Source organism: Haliotis rufescens, unplaced genomic scaffold, assembly GCF_023055435.1.
Source record: "Haliotis rufescens isolate VD_foot unplaced genomic scaffold, xgHalRufe1.0.p SCAF_1, whole genome shotgun sequence".
NCBI classification, from domain to species: Eukaryota; Metazoa; Mollusca; class Gastropoda; order Lepetellida; family Haliotidae; genus Haliotis; species Haliotis rufescens.
Genome location: NW_025963779.1, coordinates 70,995,017 through 71,016,172, shown reverse-complemented (window position 1 = coordinate 71,016,172; position 21,156 = coordinate 70,995,017). Strand labels below are relative to the sequence as shown.

General features: G+C 43.0%; 1 protein-coding gene across 1 annotated transcript; it reads right to left on the bottom strand.

Moving 5' to 3' along the window:
- Positions 1 to 7,438: 7,438 nt before the first annotated feature.
- On the bottom strand, positions 7,439 to 20,850 carry LOC124126257 (RUN and FYVE domain-containing protein 1-like). The gene is made up of 4 exons (XM_046489650.2): positions 20,731 to 20,850; positions 10,413 to 10,499; positions 9,386 to 9,703; positions 7,439 to 8,579 (listed from the first exon to the last, which is right to left on the bottom strand). Exons 2-4 carry the CDS (start codon positions 10,467 to 10,469, stop codon positions 8,529 to 8,531), a joined length of 426 nt encoding a protein of 141 aa, XP_046345606.1. The 5' UTR covers positions 10,470 to 10,499; positions 20,731 to 20,850; the 3' UTR covers positions 7,439 to 8,528.
- Positions 20,851 to 21,156: the final 306 nt, after the last annotated feature.

Here is a 21,156-nt window from a genome sequence, read left to right as displayed (position 1 = left end):
GGATGATCAAGACAGGTTATTCTCTTGCATTGATCCGTATATTGCTGAGTGCGACATTAACCAGAAATAAACATTGCACTATGCTTGTACAACCAGGGCCTTTGAATGTCACCGCGGTTAACCTGAACACTGGTTGGAAAGGGTGCCTTGGCGAAAGGCAAGCAAGTATCAATTTGGTCGGCAGTGCCTATTACTTTCAGGTTTCGGAAGGCCATTTGTCACTATCCTTAACTGTAGTTTAGGATCGCTCTTCTCACTCCATATACTTCTGGTAGACATATAGAATTGCCCTTCTCACTACATATGCTTCTGGTAGAAACAGAGGATCGCCCTTCTCAACACATATACTTCTGGTAGAAACACAGAATCGCCCTTCTCGCTACATATGCCAGTACTTCTGGTAGAAACCCAGAATCGCCCTTACCACTACACATATACTTCTGGTAGAAACCCAGAATCGCCCTTCTCACTACATATGCCAGTACTTCTGGTAGAAACTCAGATTGACCTTTCTCACTACATATGCCAGTACTTCTGGTAGAAACACAGAATCGCCCTTCCCACTACACATGGTTCTGGTAGAAACACAGAATCGCCCTTACCACTACATATACTTCTGGTAGAAACACAGAATCGCCCTTACCACTACATTTTCTTCTGGTAGAAACACAGAATCGCCCTTACCACTACATATACTTCTGGTAGAAACACAGAATGGCCCTAACAACTACACATGCTTCTGGTAGAAATACGGGGCCGCCCTCCTCACTACATATGCTTCTGGTAGAAGTACGGGGTCGCCCTTCCAAACTACACATGCTTCTGGTAGAAATACGGGGTCGCCCTTCCCACTACATATGCTTCTGGTAGAAATACGGGGTCGCCCTTCCCACTACATATGCTTCTGGTAGAAATACGGGGTCGCCCTCCTCACTACATATGCTTCTGGTAGAAATACGGGGTCGCCCTCCTCACTACATATGCTTCTGGTAGAAATACGGGGTCGCCCATCCCACTACATATGCTTCTGGTAGAAATACGGGTTCGCCCATCCCACTACATATGCTTCTGGTAGAAATACGGGGTCGTCTTTCCCACTACATATGCTTCTGGTAGAAATACGGGGTCGCCCTCCTCACTACATATGCTTCTGGTAGAAATACGGGGTCGCCTTTCCCACTACATATGCTTCTGGTAGAAATACGGGGTCGCCCTTCCCACTACATATGCTTCTGGTAGAAATACGGGGACGCCCTCCTCACTACACATGCTTCTGGTAGAAATACGGGGTCGCCCTTCCAACTACATATAATTTTGGTTTATGGTACGGGTTAATAATTCAGCAAGCGTCAGTAAGCACTTCGTACAACATGTGCACCTAATTAAGTGTTGAACGAGTTTCAGTTATTATAAATTCCACACAAAACAGAGCACGTATTTATGATTAGGTTGCCTAGTAACGCAGTGACATGTATTTGTTTAACATTTACATTTCAAATAGTCTGTTCGTCATAAGTTCAAAGTGAAACTGGTGCTATGATACACTCCAACTATTCAGTGTAGGTCCTGTCACCATGATACACTCCAACTGTTCAGTGTAGGCCCTGTCACCATGATACTCTCCAACTGTTCAGTGTAGGCTCTGTCACCATGATACACTCCAACTGTTCAGTGTAGGTCCTGTCACCATGATACACTCCAACTATTCAGTGTAGGTCCTGTCACTATGATACACTCCAACTGTTCAGTGTAGGCCCTGTCACCATGGTACACGCCAACTGTTCAGTGTAGGTCCTGTCACCATGATACTCTCCAACTGTTCAGTGTAGGCCCTGTCACCATGATACACTCCAACTGTTCAGTGTAGGTCCTGTCACCATCATACACGCCAACTGTTCAGTGTAGGTCCTGTCACCATGATACTCTCCAACTGTTCAGTGTAGGTCCTGTCACCATGATACACTCCAACTGTTCAGTGTAGGCCCTGTCACCATGATACACTCCAACTGGTCAGTGTAGGTCCTGTCACCATGATACACTCCAACTGGTCAGTGTAGGCCCTGTCACCATGATACACTCCAACTGTTCAGTGTAGGCCCTGTCACCATGATACACTCCAACTGGTCAGTGTAGGCCCTGTCACCATGATACACTCTAACTGTTCAGTGTAGGCCCGGTCACCATGATACACTCCAACTGTTCATTGTAGGCCCGGTCACCATGATACACTCCAACTGTTCAGTGTAGGCCCTGTCACCATGATACTCTCCAACTGTTCAGTGTAGGTCCTGTCACCATGATACTCTCCAACTGTTCATTGTAGGCCCGGTCACCATGATACACCCCAACTGTTCAGTGTAGGTCCTGTCACCATGATACTCTCCAAGTGTTCATTGTAGGCCCTGTCACCATGATACACTCCAACTGTTCAGTGTAGGTGCTGTCACCATGATACACTCCAACTGTTCAGTGTAGGTCCTGTCACCATGATGCACTCCAACTGTTCATTGTAGGCCCGGTCACCATGATACACTCCAACTGTTCAGTGTAGGCCCGGTCACCATGATACACTCCAACTGTTCATTGTAGGCCCGGTCACCATGATACACTCCAACTGTTCAGTGTAGGCCCTGTCACCATGATACTCTCCAACTGTTCAGTGTAGGTCCTGTCACCATGATACTCTCCAACTGTTCAGTGTAGGCCCGGTCACCATGATACACTCCAACTGTTCAGTGTAGGTCCTGTCACCATGATACACTCCAACTGTTCATTGTAGGCCCGGTCACCATGATACACTCCAACTGTTCAGTATAGGCCCTGTCACCATGATACTCTCCAACTGTTCAGTGTAGGTCCTGTCACCATGATACTCTCCAACTGTTCAGTGTAGGCCCGGTCACCATGATACACCCCAACTGTTCAGTGTAGGTCCTGTCACCATGATACTCTCCAACTGTTCATTGTAGGCCCGGTCACCATGATACACTCCAACTGTTCAGTGTAGGTGCTGTCACCATGATACACTCCAACTGTTCAGTGTAGGTCCTGTCACCATGATACACTCCAACTGTTCAGTGTAGGTCCTGTCACCATGATACTCTCCAACTGTTCAGTGTAGTTCCTGTCGCCAAGATACTCTCCAACTGTTCAGCGCAAGGTCCTGTCACCATGATACACTCCAACTGTTCAGTGTAGGCCCTGTCACCATGATACACTCCAACTGTTCAGTGTAGGTGCTGTCACCATGATACACTCCAACTGTTCAGTGTAGGTCCTGTCACCATGATACACTCCAACTGTCCGGTGTAGGTCCTGTCACCATGATACTCTCCAACTGTTCAGTGTAGTTCCTGTCGCCAAGATACTCTCCAACTGTTCAGCGCAAGGTCCTGTCACCATGATACACTCCAACTGTTCAGTGTAGGCCCTGTCACCATGATACACTCCAACTGTTCAGTGTAGGTCCTGTCACCATGATACACTCCAACTGTTCATTGCAGGCCCGGTCACCATGATACACTCCAACTGTTCAGTGTAGGCCCTGTCACCATGATACTCTCCAACTGTTCAGTGTAGGCCCGGTCACCATGATACACTCCAACTGTTCAGTGTAGGCCCTGTCACCATGATACTCTCGAACTGTTCAGTGTAGGCCCGGTCACCATGATACACCCCAACTGTTCAGTGTAGGTCCTGTCACCATGATACTCTCCAACTGTTCATTGTAGGCCCGGTCACCATGATACACTCCAACTGTTCAGTGTAGGTGCTGTCACCATGATACACTCCAACTGTTCAGTGTAGGTCCTGTCACCATGATACACTCCAACTGTTCAGTGTAGGTCCTGTCACCATGATACACTCCAACTGTTCATTGCAGGCCCGGTCACCATGATACACTCCAACTGTTCAGTGTAGGCCCTGTCACCATGATACACTCCAACTGTTCAGTGTAGGTCCTGTCACCATGATACACTCCAACTGTTCATTGCAGGCCCGGTCACCATGATACACTCCAACTGTTCAGTGTAGGCCCGGTCACCATGATACACCCCAACTGTTCAGTGTAGGTCCTGTCACCATGATACTCTCCAACTGTTCATTGTAGGCCCGGTCACCATGATACACTCCAACTGTTCAGTGTAGGTGCTGTCACCATGATACACTCCAACTGTTCAGTGTAGGTCCTGTCACCATGATACACTCCAACTGTTCAGTGTAGGTCCTGTCACCATGATACTCTCCAACTGTTCAGTGTAGTTCCTGTCGCCGAGATACTCTCCAACTGTTCAGCGCAAGGTCCTGTCACCATGATACACTCCAACTGTTCAGTGTAGGCCCGGTCACCATGATACACTCCAACTGTTCAGTGTAGGTGCTGTCACCATGATACACTCCAACTGTTCAGTGTAGGTCCTGTCACCATGATACTCTCCAACTGTTCATTGTAGGCCCGGTCACCATGATACACTCCAACTGTTCAGTGTAGGTGCTGTCACCATGATACACTCCAACTGTTCAGTGTAGGTCCTGTCACCATGATACACTCCAACTGTTCAGTGTAGCTCCTGTCACCATGATACTCTCCAACTGTTCAGTGTAGTTCCTGTCGCCAAGATACTCTCCAACTGTTCAGCGCAAGGTCCTGTCACCATGATACACTCCAACTGTTCAGTGTAGGCCCGGTCACCATGATACACTCCAACTGTTCAGTGTAGGTGCTGTCACCATGATACACTCCAACTGTTCAGTGTAGGTCCTGTCACCATGATACACTCCAACTGTTCAGTGTAGGTCCTGTCACCATGATACTCTCCAACTGTTCAGTGTAGTTCCTGTCGCCAAGATACTCTCCAACTGTTCAGCGCAAGGTCCTGTCACCATGATACACTCCAACTGTTCAGTGTAGGCCCTGTCACCATGATACACTCCAACTGTTCAGTGTAGGTCCTGTCACCATGATACACTCCAACTGTTCATTGCAGGCCCGGTCACCATGATACACTCCAACTGTTCAGTGTAGGCCCTGTCACCATGATACTCTCCAACTGTTCATTGTAGGCCCGGTCACCATGATACACTCCAACTGTTCAGTGTAGGTGCTGTCACCATGATACACTCCAACTGTTCAGTGTAGGTCCTGTCACCATGATACACTCCAACTGTTCAGTGTAGGCCCTGTCACCATGATACACTCCAACTGTTCATTGTAGGCCCGGTCACCATGATACACTCCAACTGTTCAGTGTAGGCCCTGTCACCATGATACTCTCCAACTGTTCAGTGTAGGTCCTGACACCATGATACTCTCCAACTGTTCAGTGTAGGCCCTGTCACCATGATACACTCCAACTGTTCAGTGTAGGTCCTGTCACCATGATACTCTCCAACTGTTCAGTGTAGGTCCTTTCACCATGATACACTCCAACTGTTCATTGCAGGCCCGGTCACCATGATACACTCCAACTGTTCAGTGTAGGTCCTGTCACCATGATACTCTCCAACTGTTCAGTGTAGGTCCTTTCACCATGATACACTCCAACTGTTCATTGCAGGCCCGGTCACCATGATACACTCCAACTGTTCAGTGTAGGCCCTGTCACCATGATACTCTCCAACTGTTCATTGTAGGCCCTGTCACCATGATACTCTCCAACTGTTCAGTGTAGGTCCTGTCACCATGATACTCTCCAACTGTTCAGTGTAGGTCCTGTCACCATGATACACTCCAACTGTTCAGTGTAGGTCCTGTCACCATGATACTCTCCAACTGTTCAGTGTAGGTCCTGTCACCATGATACACTCCAACTGTTCAGTGTAGGCCCGGTCACCATGATACACTCCAACTGTTCATTGCAGGCCCGGTCACCATGATACACTCCAACTGTTCAGTGTAGGTCCTTTCACCATGATACACTCCAACTGTTCAGTGTAGGTCCTGTCACCATGATACACTCCAACTGTTCAGTGTAGGTCCTGTCACCATGATACACTCCAACTGTTCAGTGTAGGCCCGGTCACCATGATACACTCCAACTGTTCATTGCAGGCCCGGTCACCATGATACACTCCAACTGTTCAGTGTAGGTCCTTTCACCATGATACACTCCAACTGTTCAGTGTAGGTCCTGTCACCATGATACACTCCAACTGTTCAGTGTAGGTCCTGTCACCATGATACACTCCAACTGTTCAGTGTAGGCCCGGTCACCATGATACACTCCAACTGTTCATTGCAGGCCCGGTCACCATGATACACTCCAACTGTTCAGTGTAGGTCCTGTCACCATGATACACTCCAACTGTTCAGTGTAGGTCCTGTCACCATGATACACTCCAACTGTTCATTGCAGGCCCGGTCACCATGATACACTCCAACTGTTCAGTGTAGGTCCTGTCACCATGATACACTCCAACTGTTCAGTGCAGGTCCTTTCACCATGATACACTCCAACTGTTCAGTGTAGGTCCTGTCACCATGATACTCTCCAACTGTTCATTGCAGGCCCGGTCACCATGATACTCTCCAACTGTTCAGTGTAGGTCCTGTCACCATGATACTCTCCAACTGTTCATTGCAGGCCCGGTCACCATGATACTCTCCAACTGTTCAGTGTAGGTCCTGTCACCATGATACACTCCAACTCTTCATTGCAGGCCCGGTCACCATGATACTCTCCAACTGTTCATTGCAGGCCCGGTCACCATGATACACTCCAACTGTTCAGTGTAGGTCCGGTCACCATGATACACTCCAACTGTTCATTGCAGGCCCGGTCACCATGATACTCTCCAACTGTTCAGTGTAGGCCCTGTCACCATGATACACTCCAACTGTTCATTGCAGGCCCGGTCACCATGATACTCTCCAACTGTTCAGTGTAGGTCCGGTCACCATGATACACTCCAACTGTTCATTGCAGGCCCGGTCACCATGATACTCTCCAACTGTTCATTGCAGGCCCTGTCACCATGATACACTCCAACTGTTCATTGCAGGCCCGGTCACCATGATACTCTCCAACTGTTCAGTGTAGGTCCTTTCACCATGATACACTCCAACTGTTCAGTGTAGGCCCTGTCACCATGATACTCTCCAACTGTTCAGTGTAGGCCCTGTCACCATGATACTCTCCAACTGTTCAGTGTAGGTCCTTTCACCATGATACACTCCAACTGTTCAGTGTAGGTCCTGTCACCATGATACACTCCACTTGTTCAGTGTACGTCCTGTCACCATGAACTGTTCAGGGTAAAGTTCTCCATGGCGTATTCCAAGTCGGGCTTAAGAAATCCCGTAATTGTGTTGATACATACGAGAAGTTTTAATCTATTTTTGACATCGTGTTTCTCTCAGACAAAAACGCCAGTTGTTACAATTGTTCATTGAAGCAGCATCATATATATGTGGTTAAATACAACAAACAAGAATATGTTGGATAGATTATACAAATATTTAATCTCGTAACATACAGTAGAGAAAACTACAATCACAACTGGTTCCAACTACGAGTAACACAAATACAGAAACCAAGAACAAACTCGACACAATGCTGCCCTCCATACCTCCCTATCATTCACCTTGTGGTCAAATCTTTCTGCCTCAGACCACACTGGCGCCCCATGTGAGACACTTCATGCCTGCCAGATAAACTGTTTAATACTGGCACAAAAACATCTAGTTAAAGGTCTGGTTGATCATTATCATCAGGTGTTATACAGAAGATTTGATCCACAAAATGATGATTCGACACACATATAGAACTGACCAATTATTCACATCGATGTCAATATTTTCAAGCATATATATAGGACATAACCTAAAACGTTTTCGCACTTATTTAAAAAATATCTGAAAAAAGCAAATGTTCTATTTGCAGGTATATGAGTATTGGTTGTATCTACTGTTTTTTTCTACGAGAACGTGTTAGCCTCATGGCACAGGGATCACATGTGATACATACTGACGAATACATTGTACGTCAAACAGACAAACGTTGCGGCTGCCATGTGGTACATCAACACTACATTGAAGAAGGCACCTAAATACTTTAATCTTGTCAAAAACGCTGCTGACATTCATATATCTGTTGACATGCCAATAATTGCTTTTGAATCAATACCTCATATTATATGTTTTCCATTCAATTATAGCTTCTATGTTCTTCGTTCTGTGATTGGATGATGGTATATAATAACTAGATATAGCATACTAGTACCAAGTTATTATTCCATAGTCAATGTACGTTAAGCATGGTTGTGGGTCATAAATCGCCCTTTTATGAACCAAAACACTCCCCAAAACCTATTGACGGGGAATGATAGAAGGGAGACAACTCGTCTATACTAGACAGCAGCTTGTAATCAATGGTATGTTTTCGCCGGAGATGTGACCCTGTTTCTGTTGCCGCTAACCTGCTGAGAGATGCAGATATGTATTTATTTGAGTGAACTGTCACATTGTTCTCACAAAGTCAAGAGAAGATGAAACTGAAGCGACACAACAGTCTGTAAGATGACGGACACTAGAAGCCAATCTTTGAGGCACCCTGTGAGAACATGCCGCCTGCTGCTTCCTGAAACAGACAGAGTCGGGGGATATATTCACAATGTAGAGTTTCCACGCTTTACGCTACACATTTGTTAACAAACAATTTGAAACGTCTTAACTGCTAACTCACCAAAACGTCTTCTTTAAGAACGTGATACAATAACATACAACGCTGTGTATCTCCTACACACCAATGTAATGAGCGAGTTTGGGTCCAAGCCGCCTTGAATAGTACTTCAGTTATATCAAGGCGTGTCAACTTGTGTTCTACATGTGTTTCAACATGTCTGTCTCCATTACGATGGACCTTGTAACCAACCATCTACAACTTCCCTGGGTACATGCACCATGACGAACACCAGCATCTGCCAATTGGCTTTCACCAGCTGTTCCAACATTTGAGGCCATGTCATAATCCCAAAGCCCATATGCCACATCTATACATTACAGCAAGTTCACAGGAGAGAGAGAGAGTTAAAATTTAACGTCGCATTGGCATTATTTCAGCCACAAAGCGACGAGAACAAGTTCATATATACACGAGTGTCGCACTGCAGTAGTACATGCAATCCGAAAGCTGGTGAAGGGACATAACTCTGTAACACATGTTTTTGAGAAGAGGTGCATATTCAGAACGCAAAGCTGGATTTTACAGTTAAGATCTCTTCCAGGGAACAAAGACAAAATGAAAAGATTTACCCTGTTCATTGTACATTAATCGTATAAAGGCACTACGGTATATACATACAAGGCACTGATTGCATTTGAACCCTCGCCGAAAGTGGGCACCAGATCGTGTAACATAGTCCCTCTTTAGCTTTGACAACTCACCTTGATATTCCCGAGTCCCTCCCCTGATGTGAACTGTGCCAGCTTGTTCTTGAGGTCCGCCACCTGTTTCAGAGCGTCCTCAGCCTGCTTCTTGTACATTGCTATTTGATCCATGAGTCCAGTTTTCGTCTCCTCCGCTTCCTTCTTCACGGTCTGTACTTCCTCTTTGGCAGTATTGACCTGTTCCTCGGCCTTGACTTTGACCTCTTCGACCTGCTTCTTTGCGCCCTCAGCCTCTTTCTTGTAGGATTCTACCTCCGTCTTGTACTTCTCCACATCCTCCTCCAGCTTGGTCTTTGCGGACTCAAGGTCATCCACCTGTCCCAAAATTAGATGAAATCCTTGACATCTCTATCTTTATTCAAACGTTCACGTTTATGGAAAACTCTTTTACAGATTAATATGGAATTTGAAGAACTTACTTCCTTGTATGGAGAACTTTTTTACAGATTAATATTGCAACTGACTTCCTTGTGGCCATTTAACAAGATCAAGATAATTTAGTTCCATGGAAAAATCATATTATCTAAACTACCAGATACATTCGCCTGCTTTTGGAGATGTTTAATAGCATGCATGGCTTCTTCCATGTCCATTTGGACAGTATAGTATTGATAGTATGTGTACTGTGAGACTAAGTAGAATTCTGGTTCTAGTTGTAGTCATAGTTACAGTATGGTGATATTAGAGAACACAACTGTACATGTATATATGACTATTAAAACTAGCGTCTACCTATATATATTTCTGGAATAGAGACTTTAGTTTTGGCTTCATTTTCTAATGAACACTACAACATGGCACACTACAGGTCTGTATCAACGTTTCGTAACATCAGCTTCCACAAACAATGTCAGTGCAGAGTAATCTGGCACTATTTGACTATATAATGTACTGATGCGTGGAAGAATATTGTAGGCGGAATGTACCTGGCGGGCAACACGATACAGGTGTATTGTGAACAAAGCGAGCGAGCACCCTGGCATTGGCAAGACAAGCCATGATTGTTTCTATGTTATGCCGTTACCTTGGTCTTCATGAGATTTTTGGCACTGCTGCCCTTCCTTCCAAGTCCAAACGGCATTGTGTCAAGTTGAGAGGTTTAAAGGTAAATCTGCAAGACAAGTGAACAAATATTATAAGTGATATAGAACTGGAAGTGTATACACAGTACTGTCGCGGCAATGGTAAACTAAACTACCCGGAAAAAGAAAGTATACACTTGAAAACTGGATTTAGACAGACAATCGGTCAAAAAATATATTTTTCTCTCTAAAGAGAGAAGCCAAAAATGTTCACTTCATCAACAATGTAGTCAAACATCTTGGAAAAGACAACCTTTGACAGGGCATCTCGTGCACTGGCAGCCTCTAACGTCTTTAAACGAACCTTGATGGGAATGTCCTTGATGACCCCACGAGCGGCCTGCATGAACTGATTGGTCAATGCATGTTTCAGGTCTTCCACCAGATAAAGTTTATATATAATCCAGGATGTTCTAGAACAAATTTATTTTCAATTGGACGCTTTTGGAAAGTAGTGGCATGGGTCAAGGCTCCACAATTTGCTGTGCTGTGTTCTTCCCTTATGTATATCGGAATTCCATGATCGTGACGTCATATCCCAGATGCGCCCTGATTACGTTTGTCAGCACCATACCCGTGCTCGTGTGTTTCACCAAGTGGTAAACTTCTCATATCTACAGCAGTCCGGGCTTTCCCACCACATCGAGCTGACACAGAGGGATATAAGTGAAATACTGACCAAAGATACCCTAAACCTAGACTAACATTTAGTCTCTGAAATCTTATATAAGACACAATATCCTTCTTGACTCTAAAAATAAAAAAATTCCCTATGCTGATTTCAGAGACTGTGGAATAGAGCTAGCTTGAGCTGGCTAGACTTGCTTTTGTATGCATTTCTAGATTATTATTTTTTCATAAAATAAATATATTCCACGGTCATGGTGCAGGACTACCCTAAACCCAACTCACTGACTTTAGCCTAGTATTCTTTCATTATAGGATTTTGACGCTATAAAGTTTGTTAGGAATGTGGAATTCCGTGGAACGTAATGCACTGAAAGTTACACATTATTTGTGCAGGATGATCCACACCAAATCTGGAAGAACATGTATTCATATTCTGTTATTTGAAATTCTTATGCACGTGTTGTAATTCACTAGACGACTGATATGTCTTCGATCTGCTATGGACAACCCAGTATTGCTATGTCATATTTTCCTCCACATATCAAGTGCATGAAACACTGACAGACATCTAGATTTTATTCAGATTAATTTGCTTCACACACAGAGAAATATTCCATTTCTTGTTAGTAGGTAAATAGCTCCTATCAACACACACCGTGACACACCTAAATAGAAAAGTAGCTATGATTGTTGTTTGACCGCAGTTGATCCCTTGTAGCTCCCCCTGGCGACAACGTTATGCCAGGTAGACATCCTGTGTGTAGAACATGGCCGACTTGTCTTCCAAGCCAACTGACAACATCAGTCATGGGCCATCGACTTCCCTGTGATCCGTCGGCTCTATGTTCGGCTGCGTTTTATTCGGCATCTGTGCTACTTTCATGTCAATGCATAGGTGAGTCATCGATAGACTTGCTGATAGTCTACTTGTACCATTGCTGAGTGTCGTTTTGGACAATTGCTTTCGTTGTTGGAGGAATGAATCATATCATATTGAACTAATGATTCGTTTATTTTCGTATATAAATGCCTTGCATCAAGTCTTTGTAGAGATTTAAAAAAAATAAACTTTATATATATTGATCATGATCATGTTTGTCGCTTTTATTTATAGAGCATCTTTAAAAGACTAACCTGAATACCTAAACTAGATTCAGGCCCTGTCCGCTGTACATAGTCTTTAGACGTAAGGGTCTTGAAAGATACTTCAGAGCACAAAGCTCGAGGTCACGGAGATCTCTCCGAGATGAGGCCAATGCAATCAAACACACCCCTGTTCGCCCACACGGCTTCTGCACAGGACCGCGAGCGGTTGGATACACGTAGCGGGAGTATTTGATTCGCTGTTTGCTCATCCTGAGTAGAATATTTAACGCGGCTTGATTCTAACGAAATACACGATTATACCTACGTATATAAGAGTTTTGCTATGCGGGGTTACGCAGACTAAGCTTATTCAGTGTATGAGGGTGGGATGGAGGGGGACACAGGTGGGATGAAAATGTTGAATTTAATCCTAAAATACGTACATCAATTGAACACCTTCAACAAATATGCCTGGCTTTAGAGTTTATCTCGCAATGTACACCGGGTACTTATCGAGATATTAAAACCTGATAAAGAATACTGATAATTAATGCAAAGATAAAGTAATATCCGAAATATAAACAGTGGTTGTAAAATATAACAATAATCTGCTAATCAAAAAATTTGTTTTAATAAAATACGCTGACTAAGGTGCGTGTCTGGGATTAATGTTATTGACTCAAATATCACTATTATAATATATAAAAGAGAGGAAGCTATACGCTTTTCATCCATGACAACAATCATGACAACACATCGTTGCGTTAATGACTCCGCTACACACCAGACAACGCATGTACCTGACAACGCTAGCATATCCCCCTACATCGCAATAGTCAACATGCGCCCCGCCCCTATGACCTGTATACAGCAGCTCACGCAGCTTACCCCACCCACTCATACAGAGCAGTCACAGACTCTCCCCTTTGTCTGGGTTTCCAAGCAGATTTAGCAAAAAGTTTAACTACTGGGTAAATTGTATATAGAAATGACACAGGTGCGCCTACTTTATACTTACTTTTTCAAAATGTCCTGTTCCTAAAATGATACACTTATTATGTAGAGTGGCAAATTGGCACTCGAATAGATCCATGACCAGTGCCCTATGTTATAATTATGTCACCAATCGGGATTGCTTACGAAGTAACATGATAACGGGTGTATTTACTTTCAGAGTAACATGTCAACGGGTGTAATTACTTCCAGAGTAACATGTCAACGGATGTGATTTCTTCCAGCGTAACATGACTACGAAATTTTATTATTTCCATAGTAACATGGCAACGAATTCTGTGTCTGTGGAATGTGGGTTTTACTTTCCTATCCACCACACAGTCACGAGTGCTACAACAACAGCGCTGTTAAAGTATTAAATACACCTGCAGTTGCGGGACTTGTTGCATATACAATCAGTCTGTCTGCAACGCGAGTTATATTTATATGATATGATTCATTCTGGTCCCCGTTAAAGTGGAAGGCAGCTGGCAACAGATGCTCACATATAGGTTTATGACAAATCCTTTGTTGTACAGTGTTACCTTCTCGCACTATGAGGAATAACCTAGACCCAACTCTACAGCCAGCATTAGCACTAGTTGCAAAAAAACAATGCAAAAACTGAAAGTAGAGACCTTTTCTAGGAATGTTATCACTCCGTTTTAATTCTCTATGTTACAATGGAAATGTCGTTCATTCTTATTACATTAAATTGGAATATTAGCTGAGGATTTTTATACTAATCTGAATTACTGTTTTGTCACAACTCATCATGACGCCTCAACCTTATATGTAACCTTGGTCACCACTGTGAAGAATCCATATTGAAACTGGTTTCGTTCATGTGACTATCACATACCGCAACTAAATCCTAACCTTGGCGTTGAAAGTGTATCTTTTTGCTTTTATCTCCATATTGTGTAAAGTCGGTATTTATGTTACGCAAACTTCATGCCACAAGATTTGTCGATACATCGATTACAGTGATAGCATGCCATATCATACCAATTGTTGTCAGAGGTATTACATAAATAGGTGATTAAGTCGACTGACTGAGTGTGTAAATTGAGTATAGTTTTACGCCTTTTTAGCAATATTCCAGCAATATCACGGTGGGGGACTAGAAGCGGGCTTCAAACATTGTACCTATGTGGGGAATCGAACCCGGACCTTCGGCTCGAGATATCGAGAACGCTACCCCACCGCCCCGAATAAGCTGACTGAACTTATGCTGTAACCATTTCTGTTTCTAATGCCAGCAGGAGCAACTATAAGTTGCCCATACTCTTTAAACCCCGTGTTTTATCACCACTGAGCCAAATGGCTTCGGGGTATTTCCAAGTTTCATGGGTGGTGTGTGTTCACGGAATGTCCACCAGTGAGTCACCACTGGGGCAATATCGACATTCCCAGGAGGAGCCTCGGTCCATAAAACCCTGGTGAAATCGCCATACACAGAGCAACGTCGTGAACGCTGGTGGATCAGTTTACTGCGACGTTCAATGAAAATGGTTCCTACCAACAGAATATGTCGCTTAGTGGACACTAGAGTCCAGTACCTTCGCTGCGGTGCTGAACCATCTCTGACTATATTTGGGTACACGCGAAATGTCACGCCACAACATTCTTCCCGTCATAATCGTTCCTTTATATATTTCCATCAGTATATAAGCGCTGTCTGCTTCTTGAGCACATGTGTTGAATGAACGTCTTACGTTTGACGTTTGCAACAATACAGTCACAAAGCTCCAACTGTACCTGTGTTTATTGCGGATTTACCGTACCGGAAAACGTCATGCATATATCACACCTTTAATCAATAAAAATACTTGCATGTCAAACTAGCGGTGTACGTCAACTTCATATAATTACTTTCAGAATTTTCACCGAGACATTGACAACTACATATTCGGTTTGCAATTCAATTATAACATTGCTCAAACCCGGTAGGGTGTGATGGTAATGTGACTATAAACGTCTAGCGCCTCACGGGAGTTCCGGAGTATACTCCCCAGGGATCCCATGACGGAGGTAAAACTGGTTTCGTTTGGGCCATGAGCATTCAGTTTGTGAATGGAACCTTGCGCATTGCATTACTATATACAGTACCATGTTTGGTACATATGCAGTCCATATTTGTTACATAAGCATTCCATGGTTGTTACATATGCATTCCATGTTTGGTACATATACAGTCCATATTTGTTACATATGCATTCCATGTTTGTTACATATGCATTCCATGTTTGTTACATATGCAGTCTATGTGTGTTACATATGCATTCCATGTTTGTTACACATGCAATCCATATTTGGTACATATGCAGTCCATATTTGTTACATATGCAGTCCATATTTGTTACATATGCAGTCCATGTGTTACATATGCAGTCCATGTTTGGTACATATACAGTCCATATTTGTTACATATGCATTCCATGTTTGTTACATATGCAGTACATGTGTGTTACATATGCATTCCCTGTTTGTTACATATGCAGTACATGTGTGTTACATATGCAGTCGATGTTTGTTACATATGCAGTCCATGTGTGTTACATATGCAGTCGATGTTTGTTACATATGCAGTCCATGTGTGTTACATATGCAGTCCATGTTTGTTACATATGCAGTACATATGTGTTACATATGCAGTCCATGTGTGTTACATATGCAGTCCATGTTTGTTACATGTGCAGTACATGTGTGTTACATATGCAGCCTGTGTTTGTTACATATGCAGTCCATGTTTGTCACATATGCAGTCCATGTGTTACATATGCAGTCCATGTTTGTTACATATGCAGTCCATGTGTTACATAAGCAGTACATGTGTGTTACATATGCAGTCCATGTTTGTCACATATGCAGTCCATGTGTTACATATGCAGTCCATGTTTGTTACATATGCAGTCCATGTGTTACATAAGCAGTACATGTGTGTTACATATGCAGTCCATGTGTGTTACATATGCAGTCCATGTGTTACATATGCAGTCCATGTTTGTTACATATGCATTCCATATTTGATACATATGCAGTCTATGTTTGTTACATATGCAGTCTATGTTTGTTACATATGCAGTACATGTGTGTTACATATGCAGTCGATGTTTGTTACATATGCAGTCCATGTGTGTTACATATGCAGTCCATGTTTATTACATATACAGTACATGTGTGTTACATATGCAGTCCATGTGTGTTACATATGCAGTCGATGTTTGTTACATATGCAGTCCATGTGTGTTACATATGCAGTCGATGTTTGTTACATATGCAGTCGATGTGTGTTACATATGCAGTCCATGTTTGTTACATATGCAGTACATATGTGTTACATATGCAGTACATGTGTGTTACATATGCAGTCGATGTTTGTTACATATGCAGTCCATGTGTGTTACATATGCAGTCCATGTTTGTTACATATGCAGTACATGTGTGTTACATATGCAGTCCATGTGTGTTACATATGCAGTCCATGTTTGTTACATGTGCAGTACATGTGTGTTACATATGCAGCCTGTGTTTGTTACATATGCAGTCCATGTTTGTTACATATGCAGTCCATGTGTTACATAAGCAGTCCATGTGTGTTACATATGCAGTCCATGTGTTACATATGCAGTACATGTGTGTTACATATGCAGTCCATGTGTGTTACATATGCAGTCCATGTGTTACATAAGCAGTACATGTGTGTTACATATGCAGTCCATGTTTGTTACATATGCAGTCCATGTGTTACATATGCAGTACATGTGTGTTACATATGCAGCCTGTGTTTGTTACATATGCAGTCCATGTGTGTTACATATGCAGTCCATGTGTTACATAAGCAGTACATGTGTGTTACATATGCAGTCCATGTGTGTTACATATGCAGTCCATGTGTTACATAAGCAGTACATGTGTGTTACATATGCAGTCCATGTTTGTTACATATGCAGTCCATGTGTTACATATGCAGTCCATGTTTGTTACATATGCATTCCATATTTGTTACATATGCAGTCCGTGTTTGTTACATATGCAGTCCATGTTTGTTTCATATGCATTCCATAATTGTTACATATGCAGTCCATGTGCTACATAAGCAGTCCATATTTGTTTCAAATGCAGTCGACGTCTGTTACCTGTTTGTTTGAATGCGGAGAGAACACAAGGGCGGTACTAGAGCCCCGTATCGCCCCGTGCGGACACTGCCAGCGCAAATATGACAAAAATGCAATGAGGGGATTGCCTCCTGGGCACAGCTGGTCGCGGATAATGATTTGACTGGCGGACAACAACAGGAACACTGTTGTGTGTTGCAGGAGATTGAAAATACTGTGTCCACGATCAGGGCTGGAGGGCGGAAGCGCTTAAACAGTGTATGGGTATCAATATAGTATTACCGCAGGTGAAAAGAGGGTGTGATTGTTCAAAGAACATCGGAAACATTTACTGACCGATGCATTTCTATGGCGTTGGCCCTGATCAATTAGAATAATTAAATGCACACATTTCCGCTAGGTGGCTTTGAGCATTGTCCTAACTGCCACTTTATCTCATAGTCTTGTTCATTTAGATATCTGCTGCCTCTAGAAGGGTCTTCTATGGATAACAATTTATTCTAGCAAGGAACCTATCTCACTTCAATTACATATGTTACTTTTATTCCATACCGCTGTATCAAATCGGATTAAAAGATTCATTGTCATGAGATAGCGCAATGATCCCACAGAAGTGCCTCACATCCAAGAACCGGTTTGTAATTAATTAATGCAGGAAAGCTATCTCCGACCTTAGCTAAAAGAAATCAATTCCATGACAGCGATTAGTCTAATGTAGGTCAGCTGTGGTGTGTACCCTGTGTGCAGTCATGCGTATCTTTTTCATCTACATGACCAAACACTGAATATCGACAGCTTCGTCTCCCTCAAGCATGAGACAAACCACGCCGATCCAACCCAGGCAAGACGTAGTTCCTAGCAATTCTATTTATACACGAGCAATACACGGCATTGTCGGACGCGCATGAGCGATCGCCCTGGGTGCCGCTCAAGTACTGGGTCAGAGAAATGTATTGACGAGGGTTTCAACATCACCACGAAAAACGCGGGTTATTGCGACCTGTTACTTTCGAAAAGCCGTCTTTTCTAAAGGTGTTTCTTGAATTAAGTGGCCCTGGTATTTAATGGGAGTATGTGGGTCCTAATTCTGCTCAAAGGGCTGGCGTTATGTGTTGTGGCGCGCATGTGAACTTTGCGTACTTTGGTGCACAAACAAGCGGCGCACTATTACTCTATCACCCCCAAGGCTAGGAACGGGGCTAATGTGTTGTCGTAGTGATTATAAACTGCGTCGATAAACGCTAACATATGCTAGTTTGAGAGTAGATATCGTCTATTTTCGTGTGTAAATTACAGTACGTTTAATCATAATGAGTAAGCAGCAGGTGAAATGACGAAACAACGCTTAAATAATGAACTGAACAAAAGCGTTCCATATGTGTATATTTGGACATGTGAATACCCTTCTTTATAGACTGCATGGTATGACGAATTGAAAAAAGGTAACATAAAACATGATTTAAGATATAATACACTTAGAAGGTACTAAAAGTAAGGTGACATCAATATCTAGATAATGAATGAATAAAACGATAAACATGATAACAATGGAGATGAAGAGGCAGGGGGTAATTAGAAGAAAACCCGCATTATGTCCTAATTTGATGAAGACTTTCACACACGATTATGAGGGAATTAATATGCGCACACAAAACCCACCAATGCAATGTTCTGGCGACAACGCCCATGCAAGGCAGTGATGCTACTGGTGATGACGGTGGTATTCATATGAAACCTGTAGCACAAAACCACTACCAATACCAACACCACCTTAACACCTCTGTCTCTGATGGGCACCAGCACCTAAGATCTCGGCTTCGATTCCCAGATTCGCCCTGATAATTTCCAGGTTTGTTAACAACATACCCATATTCGTGGGATTCACTAGAGTAAAAACCTGCATCACTTCTTAGACCTGAAGGCGACTATGCTTGTCGGGAGGCGGGATCGGGTGGTCAGGCTTGCTGATTTGGTTAATGCATGTCATCGTATTCAATTTGCGTGGATCGATGCTCATGATATCAATCACTGGATCGTCTGGTCCAGACCAGATTATTTACAGATCACCGTCATGTATTGCTGAGTGTGGCGTTAAACAACAAAACAAATCTTAGACCTTAATCACCCAAGGCTCTCCTCCCACATCAAGCCGACACGACGTGAAATACTAAATACTGTTCAAGTAAGTTAAAACCCAAACTCATTCACTCACTCACTCACTCCAAATCGTTTTGGAACCCTCCACCCCTAATGTGATAAACAAGTTCTTGTATTTCAACTCCACACAAACAGTGTCAAGGTAATATGTTTTTACCGTTTGATCAGTATATTGTAGGCAAATCGTGGCAGTTTGGGATCTATAAACTTCCTTATACGTTTTAAATCATTTTGGTTGTCAATGACAACTGCCAAAATCTCCCACCTTACAGCCTGGAGCGTCAGGGAGTGTCGTGCATGGCATCAGGATATGACAGATGATCGCGTACTGTCACCCTCAGCCTCTCTCCACTCATGCTCGAAGGGGGAACATTTGAAATACGTAAAATTACAACCTATGTCTAAGTAATAGTAACTGAATCCAGTTTGATCATTGTTTTAACTACTTCAACATGTGATTGATTTTCAAATTTGAAAAACAATTCTGTCTTAATAAACAACAACATTTTAGTGAAATTAATATTTTTTTAACACTCTGGATCATTTATTATTTCATGTAAAACCCGCCGCACTGTCCTGTGCAGATCGCAGGGATACATGTATTCCGTTTGCAAACCACGCTCTGGTGATTTCAACATCATGCAACAAGTACCCCTAATCTAGATACATATATTATCAACCATTCTAAATATATAATATCAAAGGAATCCTTTGAGTCACCGCGGGCTCCACGCCTCTAGATGACGTGTGAATCATTCCGCCACCCCCTCGCCCCCAACCCCCTCGTAGCAGATGGTTTACAAAACACTTTTAAATGGGCGATTCGGACCATTTTCGTAGTTATTCCCGACATAACCCATCCCTTGCGTTAACATAGTTTCCTAAGCATATGTAGATTACACCATTACAAACAGGTATGGAGAACGCTTGTTTTCGTCTTTTGAAAACCAAATCACCCCCGCCCCCTTTTGAGAGAGGACTTTGATATTTTGGACCCCTCCCTTTTAAAAATGCTGCATCTGCCCTTGATACTAACGGATACATTATACACGTTTCACAAGATACACGCTTTCGGACACATCCGCCATCATAATTTATTGATTGTTTTATCAGTCAATGAAGATGCACCAACTTAGTTATACCTACACCATTGTTAATTGTTCTTTTTCAGTCACATTGGTATTCACATAAAAAGTACAAACATATCATATATGTGCAGTAGGCTATCATACATATGGAAGAAAAATCTAACGGAGCTAAGACTTCAACTTACCTGTGTGAAGCGCTACCAACCTGTATGTGAGCACTAGACGCTACCGGTGCTCGATTGCCTGGGACGCGCTTTGTGAGGCTCCCGCAGGGGACCCGCACAGCCTGGAATCTAATTTTAAACCTCGTAGGCTTGTAGTAACATTCCTCTTGTTATTCGCAGTGAAATGGAGTGTTTCCCCCCGAAACAATTGCTTGCCGTTTAGTAGTTGTTTATTTGTGAGTAAGATAATTGTCTCACAATTTTGGAATAATATGTATAATACAAATGTACTTTTAGGTTTGACATTCATCACCCGACAACCGGTTTCACTTCGCATATATTTACATACATTAAAACATTCCATTGATTGATGACACGGGTTTGACTGAGGTATTGAGTACGTGGAACTGTATGAAACAATTTTGAAATAATAGGTGTAAAATAATG

Excerpts from the sequence above, each read along its gene's own strand:
- LOC124126257 (XM_046489650.2), bottom strand. The coding sequence starts at position 10,469 with ATGCCGTTTGGACTTGGAAGGAAGGGCAGCAGTGCCAAAAATCTCATG. Across the intron at positions 9,704-10,412 it reads AAAATCTCATGAAGACCAAG|GTGGATGACCTTGAGTCCGC; the intron begins GTAACGGCATAA and ends ATTTTGGGACAG. Across the intron at positions 8,580-9,385 it reads AGGGACTCGGGAATATCAAG|GAAGCAGCAGGCGGCATGTT; the intron begins GTGAGTTGTCAA and ends TGTCTGTTTCAG.